Consider the following 26,195-nt stretch of genomic DNA (forward strand, 5'->3'; position numbering starts at 1 on the left):
GCTGACTTGATGTGAGAAAAAGCCGTCTTTGTTTCGTACTTCCCCGTGATCATGTAGAAAGAATAAACTTTCATTTATATAGTGCATTTCTCGTCCTCTGGACATTCCAAAATGCTTCACAGCCAGTGAATTATTTTGAAGTCTAATCACCTATTATGTAAGCAACACAGCAGCCAAATTATGCACAGCAAGGTCCGACAAACAGCAGTGAAATAAATGAACAGTTAATTTGTTTTGTTGAGAGTCTTTGAATAGTGTCTGGCATTTATGAACATGAGGCAGGTTTATTTTTCAAAAGGCTGTGTAATATTTTTGAAGTATCTCAGAATATTTAAAGCTGATACTAATTCTGTGCATTCCTTTCAAGGTGATCTGTATGGAGCAATTGGCTCTCCCGTGAGGCTCACCAGGACTGTGGTGGTTGGGAAGCGTAAAGAACTAGTTCAACGCCTACTTTATGTCCTTAGTTACTTTATACGGTGCTCAGATCTTCAAGAAAACCAACTAATGTGCAAGGGGCAACTACAGGACGGTGAGAACGTCCAAGCAGGAACCAAGATCACCACTGCACTGGAGAAGGGAGAAGTGGAAGAATCTGATTATGTAGTGGTCACTGTTCATAAGGATGACCCTGCTCTCGTGATTCCAATTCGATCTCCGACAAATGCTGGGAAAAGAAACATCACAATTGCAGATAAACTAACACAAGTAGATTTCAAACCTAAGGCAGTTGGCAGCAGAAAAACTGAATCTGATACTTGTGAGAGATGGACTTCTGGACAATGTAGTGAAACTCCCTCAGTTGTGAATGAAGCCAAATTTTACAGTGCTAGCACTCGCAGAGATGTCACAGTGTTGGTTCAGGAAACTAAGGAGGCAGTGATGACTGTGAAAGGGGCTGCATTGTGTAACGCAGAGACACAAATACTTGGAAACGAGGCAGTCGGGCTAACTGAAAGATCTCCTAATTCTACATCACCTACTGCAGCAAAGTTGGCAAACAATCCTTCATTGAAAAAGTCTCCAGCTTCCAGTGCCCTGTCTGGAAAGAAGTGTCCAGGCAGGCTTCCTCAAAGGAGCCCACACCTGCCGGACAGAGTGATGTTTCAGATTGGGTGTTCACTATCGCCTGATTCAGATATTGAAACTAGAAGGAAGGAAATGGAAGAAAAACTAGAGCACTTCAGGGAGCACCAAGGTGGAGTAAACAACAACAACAACAATCAAATGCAGAAAGGTGTTGACTTCTCCGAAATGGATGGAGTAGATCAGCCCGTCGAGAACCAACAGGAGATGACTGCGGTAGAATGGGTGCAGGCAAAGCAGAACCATTGCTATGTAAGAATTCCTTCCTGTGAAGGAAGTGTGAGTACCTTTGATAACTGTTTTACTGAGGACAATGGTACTGAAGCAAGCATGGTGGATGAGGTAACTAACCAGATTGCTAGTATCACTATTGCAAAGGAACCGGTCAAATCATCTGGATCCTCAAGTGGAGAAAATGGCACAGAGAACACTGAAACAATGAGGACTTTGTGCTGTGACGGTATGGAAACCACTCCTCATGAATCAGTTAACATTTGTTCTGGCAATCAGGACTGTGGGGGCAGAGCCCCTGCTGACATCCCCTGTGGGGAAAGTGAGGTTTCTGGGAAGAAAGTTACTTTCAGGCTAGACGGTGACATTCCCAGGAATGAAAGTTCTGACAGCGCTCTTGGAGATAGTGATGATGAGGATGCGACCCACGATTCACCAACACAAAGACTGAAGTGTTATAATGAGAGACATGATGGCATGGAGGAGTTTGAACTTCCAACACCAAGGCAAGATCATTTATAAAAGCATGGTTACAAAATATTTGAATGGAGGGAAAAAAATCTCTCAGCCATATTTTGGTTCTGTGATGGTTAGGAATGGATGTACTTTTTGTACAGTAGAGCCATACAGACCAGGAAGATTATTGGTCTGTGGCGAGCTAACTAATCACAATCCGGCTTGCTTGTGATGTGGCCCCTTCCACAAATAGGGTAACTTGATCCATACTGTCTAGGCTCACAGCTCAGGAATGGACACTTGAGTGAGCTACAGAGAACTGCCAATGCCCAAGGGGCCATCTTCAGGAGAGAAAGGGGGAACATTTGAACGGAAATTAGGAACATAGGAACAGGAATAGGCCATTTAGCCCCTCGTTCCGCCATTCAATGAGACCAAGGCTAATCTGTGACGTAACCTCCATATACCCACCTTTGTTCCGTATCCCTTAATATCTTTGGCTAACAGAAATCTATCAGTCTCCGATTTAAACTTAACAATTGACTCAGCATCAAGAGAGTTCCAAACTTCTACCACCCATTGCATGCAGATGTGTTTCCTAACTGCACTCCTGAAAGGCCTGGCTCTAAAGTTTTAGGCAATGTCGCCTAGTCCTAGATTCCCCAACCAGTGGAAATATTCTCTCTCTCTCTCTCTCTCTCTCTCTCTCTCTCTCTCTCTCTCTCTCTCTACCCTGTCACTTCCCTTTTTAATATGTTGAAAACTTCTATCAAATCACTCCATAATCCTCTCAATTCCAAGGAATACAACCCTAGTTTATGTAATCTCTCCTTGTAATTTAGCCCTTGGTATCATTCCAGTAAATCTACGCTGCACTCCAAAGGCCAGTATGTCCTTCCTATGGTGTGATGCCCAAAACAGAACTCTAGATGTGGTCTAACTAGAGCTGTAGCATGACTTCTAATCCCTTGTATTCTTGTCCTGTAGCCATAAGGCCAGCATTCAATTAGCCTTTTTGATTTTTTTTTGTACCTGTCCATGATATTTTATTGATCTATGTACATGGACCCTGAAGTCTCTTTGGACCACCACTGCTTCTAGCTTTTTGTTGTTTTAGAGAGTACTTTCTAAAACATCATTTTTAGGTCTAAAGTGGATGACCTGTCAATTGCCTAAATGGAAATCCATTTTTGCAATTCTGCCCATTCACTTAATCTATTAATATCTCTTTTTGTAATTTTATGCTTCCATTTACACTGCTTGCCTTGCCCACCTATCTTTGTGTCTTTGGCCACCTTGGATGTGTGGCTCTCTCTCCCATTATCTAAGTCATTAATAAATACAATGAATAGTTGAGGCCCCAACACCGATCCCTCTGGGGTGCCACTAATCACATCCTGCCAATTCGAGTACCTGCTCATAATCCCTGCTCTCTGGGAAATTGGCTAAGCGGCAGGAGACAATCAGGTCAATAATTTGTCCTTCATTCCATAATCTTCAGCTAACAGTATTTTATGAAGGACTTTATCAAATGCCTTCTGGAAGTCCATTTAAATGACATCCATAGACATTCCCCTGTCCAGTACTTTAGTCCCCTCTTCAAAATAAAAAAATTCAATTCAGTTCTTTTACAATTCTCTGTGAGCAGCTGAAAATTTTCAAGGTGTTCAGTCATTCTATCCTTAATTCTAGACTCTAGTAATTTCCCAAAAAACGATATTAGGCTAATTGATCTATAATTCTCTGGTTTTCCCTCTATCACCATTCTTGTATAGCGGAGTGACATGTGTAATTTTCCAATCTAAAGGAACGGTTCCTGAATCAAGAGAAATTTGGAAGATTATAGTTAAGGCATTGAAATGTTCTCGCCTACTTCCTTTTAAATCCTGGGATGGAAACAATTTGGTCCTGGGGATTTCACTTTTTTAATGCCATTATTTTCTTTACTGTTCATTTACTTTGGTTAATTATGGTGAGTCCCAGTCCCTGATTTAAAATTCGTTTCCTTGGGGTGTCCGGCATATTATCCTCTACCTCTACTGTAAATACTGATGTAAAGCAATTATTCAACGTGTGCCATGTCCTTATTTTCATTTATAATATCACCATTCAATTTTTAGGGAGGCTCACGTTGCTCTTAACTTTTTTTTCCTAATCACTTTTTATGACCCTTGCAAGTTTCTTTTCATACTCCATTTTTGTAGCACTATCTGGTTTGTTATCCTTTGCTGTTCTTTACATCTCTCCTATTCACCAGGATCTGTGTTTTTTTTTGCATTCTTGTACACTTTTTTTCTTTTAGTTTTGTTATCCCTTATCTCTTTAGTCATCCATGGCTTTTTTTTGGAACGTAGAGCTCTTGCCCCTTAGATATATAAATTGGTTCTGTTTCACGTTAAAATCATCTTTGAACACCTCCCATTGATCTTCTGTTGTTTTAGCCATTAACAGATTTGCCCAGTTTATTGTGGACTGTCTCTGTCTCATCCCATGGAAATCAGCCTTGCCTAAATCTGGAATCTTGAATGTTTCGCCTTTCTCCCTTTCAAACACCACATTGACCTCAATCATATTATGGTCGCTATTAGATAAATGTTCTCGCACTGTTCGGCTGTTAACTAAATCTGGCTCATTACCCATTATTAAATCAAGTATGACCTGCTCCCTTGTTGGTTTTAGTACATATTGGTTGCAAAAACCAAACTCAAGTTCGCTATCTTTCAGATATAAGCTTGTTCGCTTATTTAATCTATGTGGAAGTTAAAATCTCCCATTAAAACCAGTCTTCCTTTGCTGCATGCTTGTCTAATCTCTGCACTAATGTATTGTGCCACTTCACAGCTGTTCCCACTACAGTCTTAAATCCTTTTCTATTTCTTAATTCTACCCATAAAGTCTCCACTGCCTGCTTACCTCTCGTTATGTCCTCTCTCACCTTGATTGCAACATAAACTTGTTTCTAGCGAAACAAATCATCAATGTACCTTGATGGTCTTGTGGTTAAAGGTATTGCCTTGTATGGTACTAAGCCCTGCAGACCAGAAGTCCCCACATACAATTCCCAGTGTCTGTCTTAGTTGATCTCGGCTGCGGTAGCAATTCGAGTCTGTCAATTGGTCCATTGGTAACGAGGAAAGGGAAAAATCAGCCTGATTATTGTTTAGTTATTCCTGCTTCAATCCAATACTGCCATTGAATCTTTTAGGTCCACCTGAGAAATCTGTTGAATATTTCATCTGAAAGACGGCACTCCCTCAGCATTTCACTGGAGTATCGGCCTAGATTTCTCTGCTCAAGTATCTGAGAGTGGGACTTGAACCCACAACTTTCTGACTCTGAGGGGAGGAGGGGGGGGAGCGGGCGGCGGCGGCGGCAAGAGTGCTACCCACTGCGCCACAGCTGGCACTCCGCTTTGGAGGGTGTGCCTTTGAGAGGAGGGGGAGAAAATAAGCACAGAAAAAACACAAGTCAATCTGAATTCTAACTTGTGTGTTGCAAAATAGTCATTTTAAATGTTGAATAGGACTGTTTCTATACAAGGATAAGTGTATGTATGTGTCTGGTGTTGTGTACTTGCATGTGTATGTATAAAATATATATATTAAAATACAACTGTTTTTCCCTGTGGTCATGCAGCATTCAAATGAGCAGCAGGCCAAGTATCAATAACTTTGGAAGATCCTTGTTTGGTGGATACTGTTCTCAGTATGTCCCAGACTTTGTTTTACATGGAACTAGCTCTGATGAGAAACTGAAGCAATGTTTAATGGCAGATTTAGCTCACGCTGTGCAGGTAAATGTTGTGTTATATGCATTATCACTAGCAAATGCTGTTTTACCATCTTCTGTCAACTTATTGTGGTCTTCAAGGAAATATTATGTTTCTTATTGGGAAATATTAGAATAGGTAGAATTTGACAAGTGAAAGTAACATTGGGAATTCTGCAACAAAAGCCTGCTATAGAGATAATTTTGGAGATTTCCTGCATCAAAATGTACAACTAAATTTGTTACTAAACCATGGGCATTTTAAAATTTACACCTATATTCTGTGCCAATAGATAAAATGACAGATCAGAAATAGAATTAGGGCCAAAGGCCAATTCTTGGAAGTAAGCAAGATCTAGCAAGAGAAGGGGAGAATATATTTTGGACAAGTCTTACATAGTGGAACCTCAATTATGTGCCGTAATGGACAGACCCAAAGGCAGATAAAAATTCCCTAATTGCAGTATTTTGAATGTGCTGCTTCTCCCCATCTGCCCTCATCATTTCTCTGAAGCCATCCCCACTGCAGCAAGATCAGCTGGTGCCGGGACAGTTATTTGTTGCCCCAAAACTCCCCGCACACTCCAGCTACCTGATGTGCCGCAGGACTGAGAGCCATCCAAAAATGCTGCCCAGTGTAAAGCAATAATTCCCCAGCTACAAACTGTGGCATACACTTCTCCTGCAGTGTGTAGGAGCTTTAAGCCAACAGATCAACTGATATATTGACGATGAACTTCTGGCAGCTCCACTTCCTGCTGGCCTCCTATTTCTACAAATAGTCTAACAGTTAATCAAAATTGCAGATAATTGACGTTCTGTGGCTGGAAACCTGAAACTTAAAGTCGCTCTTCAAAATAATCATTTTATCAAAATCAAAATGTTTAAAAAATGAAGTGTTATGAACTTTTTTCCCTATTCTGCTTTAGCATCCTGTTTTAGATGAACCCATTGCAGAATCTGTCTGTATTATTGCAGACACAGATAAGTGGTCAGTTCAAGTGGCTACAAGCCAGAGGAAGGTGATGGACAACAAGCTGGGCAAAGAGGTACTAGTCTCTAACCTTGTGTCCTGCCTGCTCCAGTCCATTCTTCAGCTCTACAAACTACAACTCCCACCTGATTATGTAAGTACAGCGGGCCCAAATTTCCCCATGAGGTGCACCGTTTTTTTTTGTGTAACTTGATTTTTCTGGTGTATCTTTTTAGTTGCAAATATGGGCATTTAATTTGCGCCACTGTAAGTGAGTTAATTAGGTTTTTTTGTTAGGTCAGTTTTTTTTTCAAAAGAGGGCGTTCCCAGCCACTTACACCATTTATGCCAATTTGTCCAGAAAAAAGTTGTACTAAACTAACTTGGGGCAGGGTATGCGTCGCAAGTAACAACATTTCAAGCACCACCAAGCACCAAACAAAGCACAAACAGTAATAACAATTCAATAAAAAAATAAAGAAGTGAAGTAAATAATTAAAGTAACAAATAAAAGTACTGCATCAAACCCTACCTTAAACTGAAGGCTGGCTATGCTGGAGTCCATTTGGCCAGGGCAAGGTGCGGGACACCGGCAAGCCCTTCGACCAGGGCAAGAATTGAGTGAACGCGGCAGGCTGTGGGCGGGGGTGGGGGGGGGGGGGAGAGGGAGAGAAACGGAGAAAGAACACGGCAGGCTGTGGGGCGGTGAGAGAAACTGAAAAAGAATGCGGCAGGCTTGTTGGTGGGGGGTGGGAGAAGGTTGAACTCTGCAAGCTGCGGCGGGGGGGCGGCTGGTGGTGGTGCGAGGGAGGGAAAAGGCTGAACTCTGCAGGCTGTGTGGGTGGAGGGTGCTGACCAGGAGGGATAGAGAAGTCACATGACTGGAGGGGGAGAGAACAAAAGACCTTTGGGTTTCTTACCTTGTTTGAGGAGTGAGAATAGCTGGGCTGTGCTGGCATTTTGCACCACCTTTATCATTTGAAAGTTTTAATTTCACTAAGGATGGGTGCATCAATCTCAGTGCCGTGGATTATTCAATGGTTATAGACATAGACATAGAAATCATAGAAAATAGGTGCAGGAGTAGGCCATTCGGCCCTTTGAACCTGCACCGCCATTCAATGAGTTCATGGCTGAACATGCAACTTCAGTACCCCATTCCTGCTTTCTCACCATACCCCTTGATTCCCCCTAGTAGTAAGGACTACATCCAACTCCTTTTTGAATATATTTGGTGAATTGGCCTCAACAACTTTCTGTGGTAGAGAATTCCACAGGTTCACCACTCTCTTGGGTGAAGAAGTTTCTCCTCATCTCGGTCCTAAATGGCTTACCCCTTATCTTTAGACTGTAACCCCTGGTTCTGGACTTCCCCAACATTGGGAACATTCTTCCTGCATCTAACTTGCCTAAACCAGTCAGAATTTTAAACGTTTCTATGAGATCCCCTCATTCTTCTGAACTCCAGTGAATACAAGCCCAGTTGATCCAGTCTGTCTTGATATGTCAGTCCCGCCATCCCGGGAATCAGTCTGGTGAACCTTCGCTGCACTCCCTCAATAGCAAGAATGTCCTTCCTCAAGTTAGGAGACCAAAACTGGACACAATACTTCAGGTGTGGCCTCACCAAGGCCCTGTAAAACTGTAGTAATAACTCCCTGCCCCTGTACTCCAATCCCCTCGCTATGAAGGCCAACATGCCATTTGCTTTCTTAACTGCCTGCTGTACCTGCATGCCAACCTTCAATGACTGATGTACCATGACACCCAGGTCTCATTGCACCTCCCCTTTTCTTAATCTGTCACCATTCAGATAATAGTCTGTCTCTCTGTTTTTACCACCAAAGTGGATAACCTCACATAACCTATCCAAGTCACTCTGCAGCCTCATAGCATCCTCCTCGCAGCTCACACTGCCACCCAACTTAGTGTCATCTGCAAATTTGGAGATACTACATTTAATCCCTTTGTCTAAATCATTAATGTACAATGTAAACAGCTGGGGCCCCAGCACAGAACCTTGCGGTACCCCACTAGTCACTGCCTGCCATTCTGAAAAGTACCCACTTACTCCTACTCTTTGCTTCCTGTCTGCCAACCAGTTCTCAATCCACGTCAGCACACTACCCCCAATGCCATGTGCTTTAACTTTGCACATTAATCTCTTGTGTGGGACCTTCTGAAAGTCAAAATACACCACATCAACTGGTTCTCCCTTGTCCATTCTACTGGAAACATCCTCAAAAAATTCCAGAAGATTTGTCGAGCATGATTTCCCTTTCACAAATCCATGCTGACTTGGACCTATCATGTCACCTCTTTCCAAATGCGCTGCTCTGACATCCTTAATAATTGATTCCATCATTTTACCAACTACAGATGCCAGGCTGACCGGTCTATAATTCCTTGTTTTCTCTCTCCCTTTTTTTTTAAAAAGTGGGGTTACATTGGCTACCCTCCGCTCCACAGGAACTGATCCAGAGTCTATGGAATGTTGGAAAATGACTGTCAATGCATCCACTATGTCCAAGGCCACCTCCTTAAGTACTCTGCGATGCAGTCCATCAGGCCCTGGGGATTTATCGGCCTTCAATCCCATCAATTTCCCCAACATAATTTCCCGACTAATAAGGATTTCCCTCAGTTCCTCCTTCTTACTAGACCCTCTGACCCCTTTTATATCCAGAAGGTTGTTTGTGTCCTCCTCAGTGAATACCGAACCAAAGTACTTGTTCAATTGATCTGCCATTTCTTTGTTCTTTGTTATCACTTCCCCTGATTCTGACGGCAGGGGACCTACATTTGTCTTTACTAACCTTTTTCTCTTTACATATCTATAGAAGCTTTTGCAGTCCGTCTTAATGTTCCCTGCAAGCTTCCTCTCGTACTCTTATTTTCCCTGCCCTAATCGAACCCTTTGTCCTCTTCTGCTAAGTTCTAAATTTCTCCCAGTCCCTGGGTTCGCTGCTATTTCTGGCCAATTTGTATGCCACTTCCTTGGCTTTAATACTATCCCTGATTTCCCTTGATAGCCACGGTTGAGCCACCTTCCCTTTTTTATTTTTACACCAGACAGGGATGTACAATTGTTGTAGTTCGTTCATCTAAATGTCTGCCATTGCCCACCTCCACTGTCAACCCCTTAAGTATCATTCGCCAATCTATCCTAGCCAATTCACGCCTCATACCTTCAAAGTTACCCTTCTTTAAGTTCTGGACCATGGTATCTGAATTAACTGTTTCATTCTCCATCCTAATGCAGAATTCCACCATATTATGGTCACTCTTCCCCAAGGCCTTGCACAACGAGATTGCGAATTAATCCTCTCTCATTACACAACACCCAGTCTAAGATGGCCTCCGCCCTAGTTGGTTCCTCGACATAGTGGTCTAGAAAACCATCCCTAATGCACTCCAGGAAATCCTCCTCCACCGTATTGCTTCCAGTTGGTTAGCCCAAACTATATGCATATTAAAGTTACCCATGATAACTGCTGCACCTTTATTGCATGCACCCCTAATTTCCTGTTTGATGCCCTCCCCAACAACACTACTGCTGTTTGGAGTCTATACACAACTCCCACTAACGTTTTTTGCCCTTTGGTGTTCTGCAGCTCTACCCATATAGATTCCACATCATCCAAGCTAATGTCCTTCCTAACTTATTGCATTAATCTCCTCTTTAACCAGCAATGCTACCCCACCTCCTTTTCCTTTTATTCTATCCTTCCTGAATGTTGAATACCCCTGAATGTTGAGTTCCCAGCCCTGATCATCCTGGAGCCACTTCTCTGTAATCTCAATCATATCATATCTGTTAACATCTATTTGCACAGTTAATTCATCCACCTTATTACGGATACTCCTTGCATTAAGACACAAAGCCTTCAGGCTTGTTTTTTTAACACCCTTTGTCCTTTTAGAATTATGATGTAGTGTGGCCCTTTTTGTTTCTTGTCTTTGTTTACTCGGCCTTCCACTATTGCTTTTTACCTTTCTACCATCTGTTTCTGACTCCATATTACTTTGCCCTGTCTCGCTGCATAGGTTCCCATCCCCCTGCCATATTAGTTTAAACACTCCCGAACTGCATTAGCAAATGTTACCCCCAGGACATCAGTTCCGGTCCTGCCCAAGTGCAAACCGTCCTTTTTGTACAGGTCCCACTTCCCCCAGAACTGGTTCCAATGTCCCAGGAATTTGAATCCCTCCCTCTTGCACCACTGCTCAAGACATGTATTTATTCTAACTATCCTGCTCCCTCTACTCTGATTAGCACGTGGCACTGGTAGCAATCCAGAGATTACTACCTTTTGAGGTCCTACTTTTTAATTTAACTCCTAGCTCCCTAAATTCAGCTTGTAGGACCTCTTCCTGCTTCTTACCTATATCGTTAGTACCTACATGTACCACGACAACTGGCTGTTCACCCTCCTTCTCGAGAATGCTCTGCAGCCGCTCCGAGACATCCTTGACCCTTGCACCAGGGAAGCAACATACCATCCTGGCGTCTCGGTTGCGGCCGCAGAAACTCCTATCTATTCCCCTTACAATAGAGTCCCCGATCACTATAGCTCTCCCACTCTTTTTCCCGCCCTTCTGTACAGCAGAGCCACCCATGGTACCATGAACCTGGCTGCTGGTGCCTTCCCCTAGTAAGTCATCTCCCCCAACAGTATCCAAAACGGGGTATCTGTTTTGGAGGGAGTTGACCGCAGGGGACTTCTGCACTACCTTCCTGCTCTTGCCTTGTCTCTTGGTCACCCATTCACTATCTGTCCTAACCCTTAACTGCAGTGTGACCAACTCATTAAATGTGCTATCCACAACATTCTCAGCATCGCGCAAGCTCCAGAGTGAGTCCATCCGCAGCTCCAGTGCGGTCTGTCAGGAGCTGCAACTGGACACACTTCCCGCACACAGTTCCCACATAGCACAGGAGGAGCATGACGCAGGTCCGAGCTCTCTTGCCATGACTTAACCCTTAAATTAATTTACTTACTAAAATTTACTTAAACACCAAACAGCTACTTAGTAGTTCGCTGCCAATTAAACCAATCTAAAAGTCAGTCTAAAAGAGAGTTATACTTCCCAGTCGAACAGCCAACCACTTACCAGCTTGGCTGTGACGTCATACCTTGATTTCGAACCCCTCTATCTTTGTCTGCAGCTGGTTGGACTGTTCTCTGGGCCTCCGTCTCCTACTCTCGCACTCCTTATCAGCTGCTCTAGTGTCAGCACTGGTAGGAAAAACAAGACAAAACCGCACCTGCCACCCCCACTTGCCCTTAAAACTCACCCACTTACCAAACTCACAAATGCCACTCTGCTGCTGCACTGTTATGTGTCACTGTGCTACGTAGAAGAGAATTGATTAGAGCTCATCGCTTCAGGAAGATCAGAGCCCATAGGCTGCTGGGCAGGAGGCGTTACACACCTCGAAGATTTCGAGTCAGGCGTTCCTACCTGGACCTGAATGAGGCAGATTGTATCAGAAGGCTGCCTTTCCGCAGAAAAGTTGTCCGTGAGATCTGAGTTGGTGAGACCAAAGTTGCAACTGAGAAGCAGCAGGTGGACTGCCTTGTCTTGTTGAAGTGAAGGTTACAGCTGCACTTTCCTTCTATGCCTCGGGATCGTTTCAAGGGACAACTGGAGATGTGTACGCCATCTCTCAAGGTGCAATACAGGTCTGCATTCGCTAGGTCACGGCTGCACTTTATGCGCGAAGGAATGACATCTTCAAGTTCCCAATGACTGTACAAGCAATTCGTGACAGGGCTGTGGACTTCTGCATGATTGCTGGCTTCCCAAAGGTACAGGGCTGCATTGATTGTACCCACATTGCCTTGCGAGCACCTGTGGAAAAAAGGTTTCCAGTCTGTGAATGTGCAGCTCTTGTATGACGACAAGTATCGCATCATGTCAGTCGATGCAAGATACGCTGGCAGCACCCACGATGCGTTCATCCTACGTGACAGCGTTATATCTGACCTGTTTGAGCAGCAGCCAGAAGGGCAGAGCTGGCTACTGGGAGACAAAGAGTACGGCCTCGCCCATCTGGCTTATGATGCCCCTGTGCCTAACCCGGACGGAAAGACCATCAATAAAATATGTCGCACATTAAGACACGCAGCATCATCGAGAGGACTATTAGCATCTTGAAACAGCGTTTCCGATGCCTGGACCATTCCGGAGGCAACTTGCAATATTCCACTGAGATGGTCGGTCACCTCACTGTTGTGCGCTGCAAGCTGCATGCCATCATGAGGCAACAGCAGCTGATAGTGGAAGAAGACCCACCTGCGGTGAGCGTGCCTGATGATAATGATGTGGAAGATGCAGGTGACGAGCTGGAGGAGGATGATGACGAGGATCGGGAGACCATGCAAGTGCCTGAGGCTGGAGCACGACGTCGGAGAAGGGTGGACCATCGTGCTCCTTTAACGATTGCTTGAGCCTTGCGCCAGCAGCTCATCTGTGAACGCTTTACTGATGCCTGAGGGCTCGCTGACGACTGTTCCGCTTTGACGTTTATTTTTTTGCAGCTGTTCCTAAATGTGTTGTGTTAATGGAACATAATTCAGTTTCAATGTAAAAAAATATTTTATTGAAAATTTTGGAATGTACTTCACTTTAGTGTAATAATTTTTTTTTAAACTGTACTTTAATATGACTCTAAGATCACTTATAAACTTGTAAAGTTACAAAACAATTTCAATGTGAAAAATCTTACACTAAAATCACAAACTTCAAGATCACTTTTTAGGTGTGAAATTAAATAACTTACAAAATGTGAATATTTACACTAAGATCACTTAAAAACCCTACGATCACTTGTAAGTTGTAAAGTTACAAAACTTACAAAACAATTTCCATTCGAAAAAACTTGCATTGTAAGATTACTTAAACTTTAAGGTCACTTTAGTCTTGTAAAGTTAGATCACTTACAAAACAATTTACATTTGAAAACCGTTACAAGAGTAAAATCAATACCAACAACAGCAAAGAAAGGCTGCACCCATCTCACATCCACATCTCGGTGATTGTGCATTGCTTCATGGCGGGGGGCGCGGTTTCGGCTTGGGTCTCTACAGAGACTAGTGCCGTGGGGATGGCAGTGGATTGGCTTGGCTGTGTTCCCTTATTGCAGCAGCTACCTCCCTGATTGCCTGTGCCATCGTTCCCGCTGCCTCTGAAATGTCCTCCCTCATGTCCCGTGACAGTATTGCTATTTCTGCCGTCAGTGTCGTTACCTCATCACCCACCCCACTGACGGTATTCGTGAGTGATCGGGAAAGCTCATTGGTCTCCATACCCAATGCCATCACCTGAGCCACATCTGTTGCACCCTCCAGCTCAGGACAGCGTGGTACATTTCTCCTTGGCCTCACCCTGGGTCTGTCTAGCGGAATCCCTCCAGTGTGAGGCGCAGGCTGGGACAGTGGGGCCTTGGGTGTTCCATGCTGCATTCCAGCAGGAATGAGACTCAGAACCTCGGACGGTGGGGCATTGAGTGTTCCATACTGCATTCCAGCAGCACTGGGAGGCGCAGGCTGGGATATTGGGGCACTGAATGATCCATACTGCATTTCAACAGCACTGGAACCCTGCAAACTCTGGACTTTCGAAAGCATCTAATGTCGGACCAAACCTTAAACCACTATGCGAGATCTGGGACGAACTGAAACCGCAGAATGTCGAACCAGACCCTAAACCACTATGCAGGGACTGGGATGAGCTGAAACCACGGAATGACGAATCAGAAATCATGGAAGTGCTTGGCAACGCAAGTTCAAGATTCTCCCCTTCTTACCTCTCCATGGCCACCCCCTCCCCCCTACAAAGTTGGTCTGGCTCGCCCGCGTCTGAATCTTCTCTATCTACAGGATTGGCATCAAGTTCTGCAAATGGTTAGCAGCAGAGGAGGGGGCAGGATGGGTGGCATGAGTAGGCTCTCACGCAGCAGGCCAGGCAGCAGGTTGATTTGAAGGACCACGAGTCATTTTCAGTACTTGCCCTCTCCCTCGCGTGTGGACCCAGCTTGTGCAGTACTGATTGCTTTTTTCCAGGCAGGACCCATCAAAGGCGACATTCTGTTCCAAGGGTGTCAGTGGGTGCAGATTTGGCCAGCCGCCTCCTGTTCGAGTTCTTTCCTTTTTGTTGTGGCCCAATTTCTTCTGCAAAGATGAAAACATAACTTGTTCGAGAAGGTGTCTTTCTGCTGGGTGGGACATATACAGATGGTCACATTTAAAGATGCCATTCCATTGACAAATGAAAATATTACTTGCACTAACTGCTTGACCAAGGTCCTGCCATTTCTTTTTACACTGCCTTCCATTTCTCGTGGTATTCACCACTGCGCAGTAATTTTTTGCAAGTTTGTTCCAGCGTTTATTAATTTCTTTGGGTGACACTTGCGTGACCTCTGTTGCTCATATCCAGCTCCTGCCATCTTCGATTACATTCACTCGTACCTCCACTTCTTGATGCGTGAAATTCTTCATTCTTGGGGCACAGTGTTGCATTGCTCTACTGAATTGACACTCGGGATTTTTAAAAACACAGTCCTTATTTTGCTTGCAGCAATGAATGATTCTCACCTATGCAGTACTCCTTGAGGAGGTTTAGCAGCTGATTTCTTGCAGAGTACTCCAAACAGCACTCCTATAGCTTTCAAAACATCAAGCAGGCATCCAAAACTCAGAGAGGGGTTCTCTCTTTAAAAATGGCCGATTGCCAATGTCAATGCCCCACTCTGAGCATGCGCGAATGCTGCAACGTGCATGCGTGTGCTGCCGGCACTCACTCACTCGGATCAGGCCCCGCCCCCCTGCCGGCTTTGCGCGGCCAGCACAGACCTCGCTCCGCCCTCCTCTTTGTACGCCACGCCAGCTCCACAGATGGCCCAAGAATCGGCCATGAGCGCAGGGAGTTTTTTTTCGCCGCTGCTTCTGAGGTAAATTGTTGGGCAGGGACTCGGAGATGCGCAGAAAAAAAACGGAGGGCCAAATTTGGGCCCAACATCACTATTAAATAATTTGTTGTAATTTATCCAGACTGCATTGCCACAACAACTTATTGTGCTACTGGGTGAGGCCCATTGTAGAAATGACTTAACAGGAAACAAAAGGGCAGAGCCAGTGATAAATGACTTTTCTAAGTGTACAATTGCTGTGAGAGGTATATGAATTTGTTTTGGGAGGAGTGCAACAGGTGTAACTGATTACAAGTCAGAATTGGAATGTGTAACAAAATCAATGTGAGAAATGGTTACACAAAACTATTTAAATGTCAAGTATGAAAAGGTGCAGCAAGTTTTCAACATTAGACATTGCATTGTAAATTAATGGGTGTTGGAACAAGTTACGAATATATTTGTGTTTTTGAGCTTGTATATTACTTTTGCGCCTCCCAATTTTACCTCATAAGTGAAAAATGCACAACACTATCAGTGGTGACTTAGTAGCTATCCAGCCCGTTTGTGCCATTTCTTTATGTAAGCACTTTGTGTAACGCTAAGTTGTTGCTGCTGAATATAGGGGAGCCAAGTATTTTCTCCTTCCTTAAAAGCCAATCATCTGTGTTGCAAATTTCCATACCGCCAACAACATCCATTGTGTATCTGTGCTATGACCATTGTCACATCAAAAAGCCTGTATTTCCCCCTTCAAGGACTGTTTCAAATTTATTTACATTTTTGAATATACAGATTTTATTCAAAATTGTTCCATGGGGAGTCTGTGTTTGCATGAATTTCATAACATTTTGTTTTGGGATAATTGAAACAATTTCTGACATCATCTCATTTCCTTTTTATTGCAGTGTGTAATCCATCTGGAGGATAGACTTCAAGAACTGTATTTTAAAAGCAAGATGCTATCTGAGTACCTGAAAGGCCACACTAGAGTGCATGTAAAAGAACTGGGAGTTGTGCTGGGGTAAATCAGAACTTTTAAACGACTCCGTATATTACACTTGTTGCCTTTTTTTTAATTGTTTTTATGAAAGTGAATTTTTTTCTTTTGCACCATATTCATTGAGATTAAAAACATTTAACAAATATTTTTGGTTTTATAAATGACTGTTTATTATCACCAAATTCCTATACTTTGCTATTTTTGTGTAAAAAAATATATATAATATATACCATTGCTTTGCAAATTGCAGCCCATTGCAGAGACAATGTTGAACTTTATAGTGTGATGTTTCCTTACACTGAAGTCTGTGGAGCTGATCTGTTGTAACAGATTTGTTTCAGGGCTAACATTTGATGAGAGAATTTTGTTCCTACCCTTTTGTTTTTAATACACGTAACTAGTTCTATTCTTTCAAGTCCATAATAAGTTTAAATGGTCCCAAATACCTGTTCCTTGAATAATGTTATATACCTTCACAGACTTGGGAGAAAAGCTAACTATGATTGGAGTTTAGCAAAATAATTCAACTAAAACTGTTTCAAATATATGATCCTACATACGGTGCATGAGAATAGAATATGGAAAGGTTTTCTGGTTAGGTTTGCACGTGTGTGTTCACCCAGCCTCCAATTGGCCTTACTCAACTGGAATCTGTCAGCCCACAAGGATGTCTGCAGTCTTGCAACAGTCTTCTGTACTTCTGTTTGAATAGTACACATGAGACACATGGTTGGTTTACCTCCTTCTGTACACAAACTGGCTGATTTTGGGAAAGCTGCCCCCATGAGATAGCTTTTATGTAATTGTTACTTCTGGCTATTGTTTGAGATGTCATTCCATGAAGCACACTGCACTCTTTAATTGCTACACTTTCTTTGAAATGGTACATTTTCTTTTGGCTTGGAGTGTAGATTTTTATATACTAAATGTTGTTTGTAGCAACTCACCAATTCCACTTTTTTTTTTACAGGATTGAATCGAATGACTTGCCTCTGTTGGCTGCTGTAGCAAGTACTCATTCTCCATATGTTGCCCAGATACTCTTATAAGCTAAAACCTCAGAACAACCATTGTCCAGAAGGGACAAAAAATCAAACTGAGAGCATTGGATGGCACTGAGTTGCAAAACCTCAATATACTCATGGACAGTTACAACTCTTGCTCAGACTGATGACCAGATACAGTGTGCATTCAGTAAGCTTCTATGTGACGGTGTTCCTATAAACTGCAAATGTTCCATCACCTTTCAGACAATTTCTGGGATACATGTCTGTCTATCAGTGAGGAATTTTAATGATTAGTGCTTCAGATTTCTTTTAAAATAACTTAATGAAGTCAGGCGCAATAATCAAACACTAAAAGTGGTTGCACCTAAAGCATATATATCATACAAAACATACCTCTCTAAAAACAGACCAGGCTCTAATGCTATCTTGAATGCTCGCTTCTGTGGTGTTTTTGACTTTTGAGTCACTTCAGCAGTTGCCTTAACTGGTGCGTAATTGAGTACAGGTATTACAGAAATTATACATAGCATTCCTACTCAAAAGAATTTGAAATTACATCTATCAATTTTACATTTTTGAATCGCTAGGATACTGTACTATCCTGGGGAAAAAAACCACAGCAAAAAATAGTTACAGCATTTATCAGTTTACTATGTACAAATGGTTTGACGTGAGTTTTTTTGTGAGTTTAGTTGTGTATTCATTTTTAAAGGGACAAAGAAGGCGTAATTATATTTTTTTAAACTTTTATGGGACATCTTTTAAATGAGCGTTGTTTACAATGATTTCTAAGCTTATGCAAGTTAACATTGTTCTGTTAATCAAGCAACATGTGGAATATTGGGACTAGTATTGTCACATCAGCTTTATACAAACAAACTGCACCTTTTGCATTTAACAGATAAGGATATTAGATGTAACCAACTAGATGTAACCAATGAGAGTCATGCTGAAAAATTCCCAGACTGACTTTAGTAGAGAAGTATAAGATGTTGAATGACAGGAATAATGAACATTTGAGTTCTGAGTGGCAGATGGGGAGGACCTGTAATCCTGCTTGATGTGTAAATGCATAAGGTACAGTCTCAACCAGTAAGAATTGCATAGAGGCTGCTCTATCAAAAATCTAACTAGTGGTATATGAATGCATTAAAAAAAAAACACTGGGGGAATGTTCCAATTGAAAGCCATAAATAACTCAAGTGGTGACTATCCCCGAATATGCTGATACTTCACTCAGTGGATGGAACATGTAGTATGAGGGAAAGGTATTGCAGTATACTCAAGCCAACATTATTCCCTGTAAAACGGGATAGTGAGCTCACTGACAAGTCACCTTTGTGAAATAATGCACAGAGGACCTTGGAGATGATCTTTCAGCCATTAATTTTAGAACAAAAGGCAAGGTGAATACAAAATAGGATTTCCTATTTTGTACAAGTGTTGACTTTTTTGATAAAAAGTATTGGCTGGAAAAATTTCACTGTTTCTCTCCATTTCTCTCTTTCCTCCCTCCGCCCCCCCCAATATACCACCACCAAAAGAAAAATCACCTCCTTAGGATTTTACATAAAAAGGATAAGTTTCACTTTTTTGATAGTTCTGAGCAGAACTTCTGTAAAGGCAGATTTTTAATACAATTTTTTTTGATCACCACATAACTATATTTTATGAACTAGAATTATGAAGTGGGAAGAAATTGTGAAATCCACGATGAAAATATGTCTAAAGGTTGATGTTTGAGCTTGCTGTTAATTGTACTTTCAATGAGCTTAAGAGCTGATGCCGTATTTCAGTTTTTTCCTTGAGCCATAATGTTGTGGAAAACTAGGGTTTTTTGGTGAGCCTCTGGAAACCAGAAATGCAGCAAGTTTCAAATCTAAATGTTAACATTCCAATAAATAAACATCATACCTGAGCATGAGAATATTTGATAAAATAAGTACATTGTTAATAATTTGGGGGGAAATGGGGATTTAACTCATTTTTGTCAAACTGTAAAATGATGTAGGAACTGGAAATCCTGGGTGCGCCACTACTTTTGAGAACAGCATGCCATTTGATGTTTTTGCTTGCCACAAACCATTTATAGGTTACCGATGAATTCAGCTGCATTTCTAATATTTCTTAGAGTCCAGAAAACTTGGAATATATTAAAATACGTTTTCAATTTAAATTATTCTAGATACATAACCCCATAAAACCTCTGCTGCAGTGATTACAGAAACTGTTATTCAGGAACTGAATTCTGTAAGTCTAGATATTTGCATTACTCATTTATTACAACAAATAATTTGTATGCATCAAGACAGTTGATGTTCTCCAGCATGTGTTGACACCATGCTCCATAGTTTGAATATTGCCTTTGATCCCATTCTTGTTAGTTGTACAGCAGGACCACTCCTGCTATCTTCAAAACCCACCGTAACTGCAATGGAAAATGAAATGCGTGGATCATGTCATCCCAAAATAGGACATGCTGCAGCACAGATGTGAAGCCAGGATGAGGTTTCAGCTGCCTGACTCAAAGATTAAGATCAGGATTTGGCTGCTGGATGGAATTCATGTGTGTTACTGCTTAAGCTCGGTGACCAGTAACCACACATTTTGATTCCTTACTATTTAGTGGCTAGACCTCAAGATGAAAAGCATTTTGTCTGCATTGAGTCATGGAGCTAATTTCCATCACTCTGTCATTCACTGCTCCAGTACATTCTGTTCTGAAATTAGTTAGTCAATTCCCTGTTCTAGATTTTCATGCCTTTCTGGAAAAGCAACTGACAAACTTATTTGCGAGTATTAAGGCATCTTTGAATAAACCTCAGATTTGTTTTCCTAATTATGCCCTTAATGAAGAAGAGTTTAATACAGAATTATCTAATTTGTGAAGAAGCATTATGTCAGTGTCCTTTCTGATGGAATTTAACAGTGTAAGTCATTTTAAATTTAAAATGAATTTTGTTTAATTTTAAAAATGAACAAAAATAGAGATGCTCCTGAGTTGCTGATAGGCCCATTACTTTAGGTAAGCTGAAGTTCAGTTAGCTGCGGATGCACACTTGAGCTGCAACTGACTCTGCTTCCAAAGTGTCACTCGTTTAAACCGATCCGATGTATAGGTTCACTGTCGTATTGTATTAAATTCAGGCAAGCAGGAATTTGATTGGAAATATCAAAATTGATTTAGAAATAATGTTCTGAATCTACCAAGATATTTCTTGTGGCATGTTCTTCATTATTGGGCTGTCTTATTCGCTGGAATGAACTCTGTATTTTGCTGTTCTTTTGAATGTCCTCTTTGTATTGAAAGATTAAGTTCAAAACCCATGCTAATCGAACTTCAGAAGCTCTTAGATCACTTGGAGAATTAAACATTGTAGGGATAAATGTCACTGTTTACTAAGTTATAAATTTATATTTTACATTTTTATTTGAGGTACCCATCCACCTTAGCCATAAGTTGCTACATAAATTTACTGTTGGATCAATTGATGCAGAAGGCCAACCAATGAGCGAGGTGCATTTATCCTGAAGTACTACATTAGTAGTGTTAAAGAAAACCCTTCAATTTGAAGGTTTAGCTTTCAGTAATATTCTCCCAGTATAGCTTTAGAGAAGAGTGCAAAGCTTATAGGTTACAGTAATAAACGTGCTTTTACTCCATGATTGCACTCGTGTACCAGTGCCTTGATTGTCCCTTTAATACAGTACTGTAGTTGGAGCAGGTTATGGTGTTCTCCTTGTTCAATCAGTCTGTTCATCTGCAAACAAATTCTGTAAGAGTGGATGTGGTCAGATTTTTTTCCCTCTTCGATTGTTACCTGTTTTAGTAAGACTTGCAGGACATTCGTTTTTTGTGTTTCCTTGCTTCTCAAATCAGATTGTTGTCAGATCCAGTAAGAGTGCTGCTGTTCTGTGTTTATTTTTGCTTGAATCTTAAAACGATTGCAACTTTTGAATGAAAGTGAAACAAATGCTGCAGTTTCACTCTGTCGAACTCAGTATATTACTAAGTTCCTCTTGTGTAGTACCTGGCATTTAGCATATTAAGTGGGCTTTTCTATACTAATTGTCAAAGCATAATCTTAATACATCAATTTTTAAATGTGGAAAAATTGAGAAACCTGAAAATTTTCATATAACTTTTATTTTTTTTTAAAGAAAACTCTGAAGTATGTTTCTATTTTAAGTGGGAGTTTAAACTGACTGGCGAATTCTGAGATGTTTCTTGTTAAAACTACCTCAGTTGATTGACAGGAATCCAAACCTCGAGTTCCTTTTATGTTTCCGATGTCTTACCTGTCCAAATTTGTCCTGTTATGTTTGTTTTTGAATTTTGCTACAAAAACAAATTCCTAAAATTGATAAATGGCATGATGATAAAGCAAGTTTTAATTATGCTAGGCATCAGTTTTTGTGTAAGTAGCTTTTCTGTTGTATTGCCTTTTATGAAGTTTGTGTAGAATGAATTTTAAAACATTTCTGCATGAAACATGATGGTTCTTGAATGTGACTTGAGTAATATATGTAGCTGACACAGGTTAATTTGTCATTAATGTCCATATCAGTGTTAATATTAAACAAGTTTTACTCCAATCATCTCCTTCAGACAGGTGAAATCATTTACATAAACCTAAACCAGTCGGTTTGCAATTTATTCTGGAAGCTGCATCATGTGTATAACTCTGACCATGCACGACATGGCACCATTTTATGGCATCTAAAATTTTGATCTTTGACTTCAGTATTTTAATACCATCAAAATCATTTTTTTAAACTGGAGTTAAGCACGTCTAATTTGCTCATAAATAGCTTTTTAAATTTCCGGTCAATTTTTAAGTAGCAATTTGTTGCAATGTAGGAAATTTGAGGTAAACTGAACTATGGACTTCTCTCTGCTTTTAAGAGAAAAATTAAACACAAAATTGTATGCCACAGAATTAGAGGTTTCAGAATAAAATGCAATATGGACTTTTCAAGTGCAGCAACTTTATATACTATGCTCTACATTGTCATTGTTATCTATTCAGTTCAATGATGTGAGGATTGAATAGACTGTTAGGAAGTGTAGATGTGTAGATGTTTTCATGAAAATGTCAATATATCATTTCTGATCTTTTTATGTGCAATAAACCATTGGATTATATACTCGCGTATTTTTTAGTAGATAATTTGTTAAGCCTTCTGTGTGGCGTGCATTTCCCATACATTAAGCTTACTTCCTTACTATAATATTTGAATCATGCTTTTTATGTCAACACTACACCAGATGGTGCAATTCGTCCAGGTCCACTCACCATTTTGCTTCTGCACCTTTGGAGTGCTTTTAAGATGTCTTTTGTGGAATAACTCCAGTCATGCTTCTGCCACACAGGGATACCTATCCACCTGGGATAATAGTTAGCTACTCGTTAAAAGTGCACAAGTAGTTAGGTGGCTGTAGGAAAGGCAAATAGAGTTTTGGGATATTGTTGCAAGAAGTATTTGAGTATGAAGCAAAGCTCTATACTTGGACTATACAAAAATTTCTCTCCATATTTGGAGTATTGTATTTAGTTTCCTTCAGAGAACTGAAGGCTAATAGGGCAATGATTAAGAAATTTAAAATGATGCAATTGAATTCAGTCCAGTCGGTTAGCTTATTCAAGGTGGATAGGGATGGTAGAGGTTATTTATTTCAAATGCTTGGGCAAAGGGTTAGGGTGGATGCCAGAAACTCATGTTTTTCAGAGTCATTGCACAGAGAGCAGACTAGAGAGACGTGTGCTGGGTATGGATTCTGTGGCTCAATTTTCCTCAAAGCACTTTTTTGGCGTGCTTGAAGTCACGCCCATTTTTGGGGGGGACCCAAGTACGCCCCCAAAAAATGTTCCAAGTTTCCCCGTTTGATTTCTTCATTTTGGCGCAGCCTAACCTGTCCTTTAGTTTTGGGGGTGGAGCCTTGATCTGTGCCAAAAAGATCGGGTTGCCACAGTAACCAGGGACACAATGTGGGCTGAGGCTGGAAAGTGAAATATACAGCCAGCTCCCAACCTGCACAAGCACATTAAAATAGATTGCAGCAACTTCACAAGCACATTAAAATACATTGTAGCAACTTCAGAAGCACAAATACATTGCAGCAACTTGCCTCAATTAAATTATTTTAAAGTCCCCCCACTCCCAGTGCCGATCCCTGCTCCTATCCCAGGCCGAAGAGCCTCCCGGTCCGCTCCTCCGCATCTAGCCCTGGCCGAATGGCCTCCTCCTGGTCTGGCACCTAGCGCTGGCCTCCTGGTCTGCTTCCCCGCACCTAGCCCTGGCCGAGTGGCCTCCTCTCTCCTGGTCCCCGCACCTAGCTCTGGCCGAATGACCTCTCTGTCCACTCCGTCACACCTATCCCAGGCCGAGTAGCTTCCTCCCTCCTGGTCCGGCACCTATCCCTGGCCAAATGACCTCTCTGTTTGCTCCCCCACACCTAGCCCTGGCCGAGTGGCCTCTTTCCGGTCAGCTCTCCCAGACCGAACGGGGTCCCATCCCCGCACCGATCCCACGTCGAATGGCATCCTCCTGGTCCACACACCTAACTACCCGAAAGGCTTCCCGCCCCCCAACACTCCTGCTGCTGTCTGGGCATCTGCTGTACTTGCGCTGATTTCCTTAACTCTCCAGAAGGTTTTTCTACATAGGCCACATACGCTGGCCTAAGAAGAACTGGAGTAACTCTCAGCTGGCCGAACTGGCCAGAATTGGCGCGGTTGGCCGGTTACGCCCCTTTTGGCTGGGAAAAAAAAACTTACCGAAAAAATATCGTAATTAACTGAGTTACACTGGTGCAAATTGATCAAGGAAATTTGTTTTTTTTTTAAACTTAGGCCAAAAATGCGGCCTGTGCCAAAAAAAGACGCAAATCACTGGGGAAAATTGAGCTTATTGTTACCATCTGCATAAGTGAAGAGGACATTTCCAGTTATAAAGTAAGTTGTTAGCTGAGCTAATCACTAATGGTATATCTTAGAGCCTTGCTTCATTCCCTTTGGGAAATTACTCTGTTCTCCTATGTATTTTTTAAATTAGTCATGTTTGTTTTTCTTGGATGGGGCGGGGTTTGCCTCCTACAGATTACATGGTTACAAGGTAGTTAAATGGTGGTTGTGGTTGCTCCAAGTGGCTGAGGTGAGCTTGTTGGCCTTTTCCCTAACCTTTTTGTTTGTATTTTTCCTCCTTCTTTCCCTCTTCCATGAAGTGCTCTGGGACATTTTTATGTTAAAGATGCTATATAGATGCAAGTTGTACTTTTACCAACATAATTATCTTTTGCTGGCCTAAGAATTGGATAAATATTTTTGCTGGTTCTGCATGTGAATATTTTCTTTGGTCTTTGGTGTTAGCTTGGCTCACTTAGTTCACTGAACTCAGAAGCTTGTGGGTTTTAGATGCACTCCAAGACTTGCATAGTATATACGGCACAGAAACAGGCAATTCAGCCCAATGAGTTCGTGCCAGTGTTTATGTTCTACTCGAGCCTCCTCCAGTCTTTCCTCATCTAAATGATCCATCCAGCTCTACCTCACCACCACTTCACTCGACCCCTCCATGGTCTCTAAATTGTCAGACTGCTTGTCCAACATCCAGTACTGGATAAGCAGAAATTTTCTCCAATTAAATATTGGGAAGACCAAAGCCATTGTCTTTTTAGACCCCGCCACAAACTCCATTCCTAGCCACTGACTCCACTCCTCTCATAGCATCTGTCTGAGGCTGAACCCTTTGTTCGCAACCTTGGTGTCATATTTGACCCTGAAATGAGCTTCTGAACACACATCCGCAGTATAACTAAAACTGCCTATTTCCACCTCCATAAAATTCCCCGTCTCTGCCCCTGCCTCAGCTCATCTGCTGCTGAAACCCTCATCCATGCCTTTGTTACCTCTAGACATGACTACTCCAACGCACTCCTGGTTGGTCTCCCACATTCTACCCTACGTAAAGTTGCCAATGCTGGACTGACCACCACCTAATCCGCTCTGTTATTTCTATCAACATGGCCTCAAAACAGCGGGGGCAACTGAAATGTTGCCACAAAAAAAATCAACACTGAAACACTCAAAGATCCTGCAAAGAAAGCCTTGTTCAGCCACATCTCTCAATCAACCGGACGACTTTCAATGAACTGGAGCCGCATAGTGCCTGGTCTACTCTCAATTTCACCATAATTAACACCTGCAAAGAGATGCTTGGTCACTCGACCAGAAAACATCAAGACTGGGTCGATGAGAATGACCAGGAGATAATAAACCGCAAACGCAAGGCATTTTTGAATTGGAAACACCACCACAACTCAAGTGAAAGAAAGCAGATCTGCAGACAACTGAAGGACGTGACCTATAGAACAGATGGTGGATGAAAGTGCAGGAGATCCAGCAACTGGCCGATAATCCTGACATGCGTGGATTTTTTAGCACAGTCAAGACCACCTATGGCCAAGCACTTGAAGTCCTATTCCACTGAGAGCTAAGAGCGGAGAAGTGCTCAAGAAGGACCGAGAGGCAGTCAGTGCCTGCTGGAAGCAGCACTCCGAGGATTTCCTCAACCGCGACTCTGTCTTTGACATGAGTGTCCTTGACTCCATCCCACAGCATGCTACCCGTCACCAGCTCGGCACAATCCCAACCAGGCATGCGGTTGAAAAGGCCATCCGACAACTGCAAAACACACGGCCTCAGGAGCAGATGGAATCCCTGCCAAAGTACTGAAGCATAGCAGAGAAGTACT

General features: G+C 42.1%; 1 protein-coding gene across 3 annotated transcripts in view; it reads left to right on the forward strand.

Annotated features, from left to right (window-relative positions):
• Window positions 1-22,587, forward strand: part of LOC139247727 (folliculin-interacting protein 2-like) — a 126,124-nt gene extending 103,537 nt beyond the window's left edge. For all 3 annotated transcript variants that reach the window (XM_070871781.1, XM_070871783.1, XM_070871782.1), the window contains 5 exons: window positions 368-1,823; window positions 5,410-5,566; window positions 6,471-6,668; window positions 16,340-16,455; window positions 17,405-22,587. In XM_070871781.1, the coding sequence (XP_070727882.1) occupies window positions 368-1,823; window positions 5,410-5,566; window positions 6,471-6,668; window positions 16,340-16,455; window positions 17,405-17,483 (2,006 nt within the window). In that variant the 3' untranslated portion in view covers window positions 17,484-22,587. The remainder of the gene's footprint in view (window positions 1-367; window positions 1,824-5,409; window positions 5,567-6,470; window positions 6,669-16,339; window positions 16,456-17,404) is intronic.
• Window positions 22,588-26,195: the final 3,608 nt, after the last annotated feature.

Source organism: Pristiophorus japonicus, chromosome 2 (assembly GCF_044704955.1).
Source record: "Pristiophorus japonicus isolate sPriJap1 chromosome 2, sPriJap1.hap1, whole genome shotgun sequence".
NCBI lineage: Eukaryota > Metazoa > Chordata > Chondrichthyes > Pristiophoridae > Pristiophorus > Pristiophorus japonicus.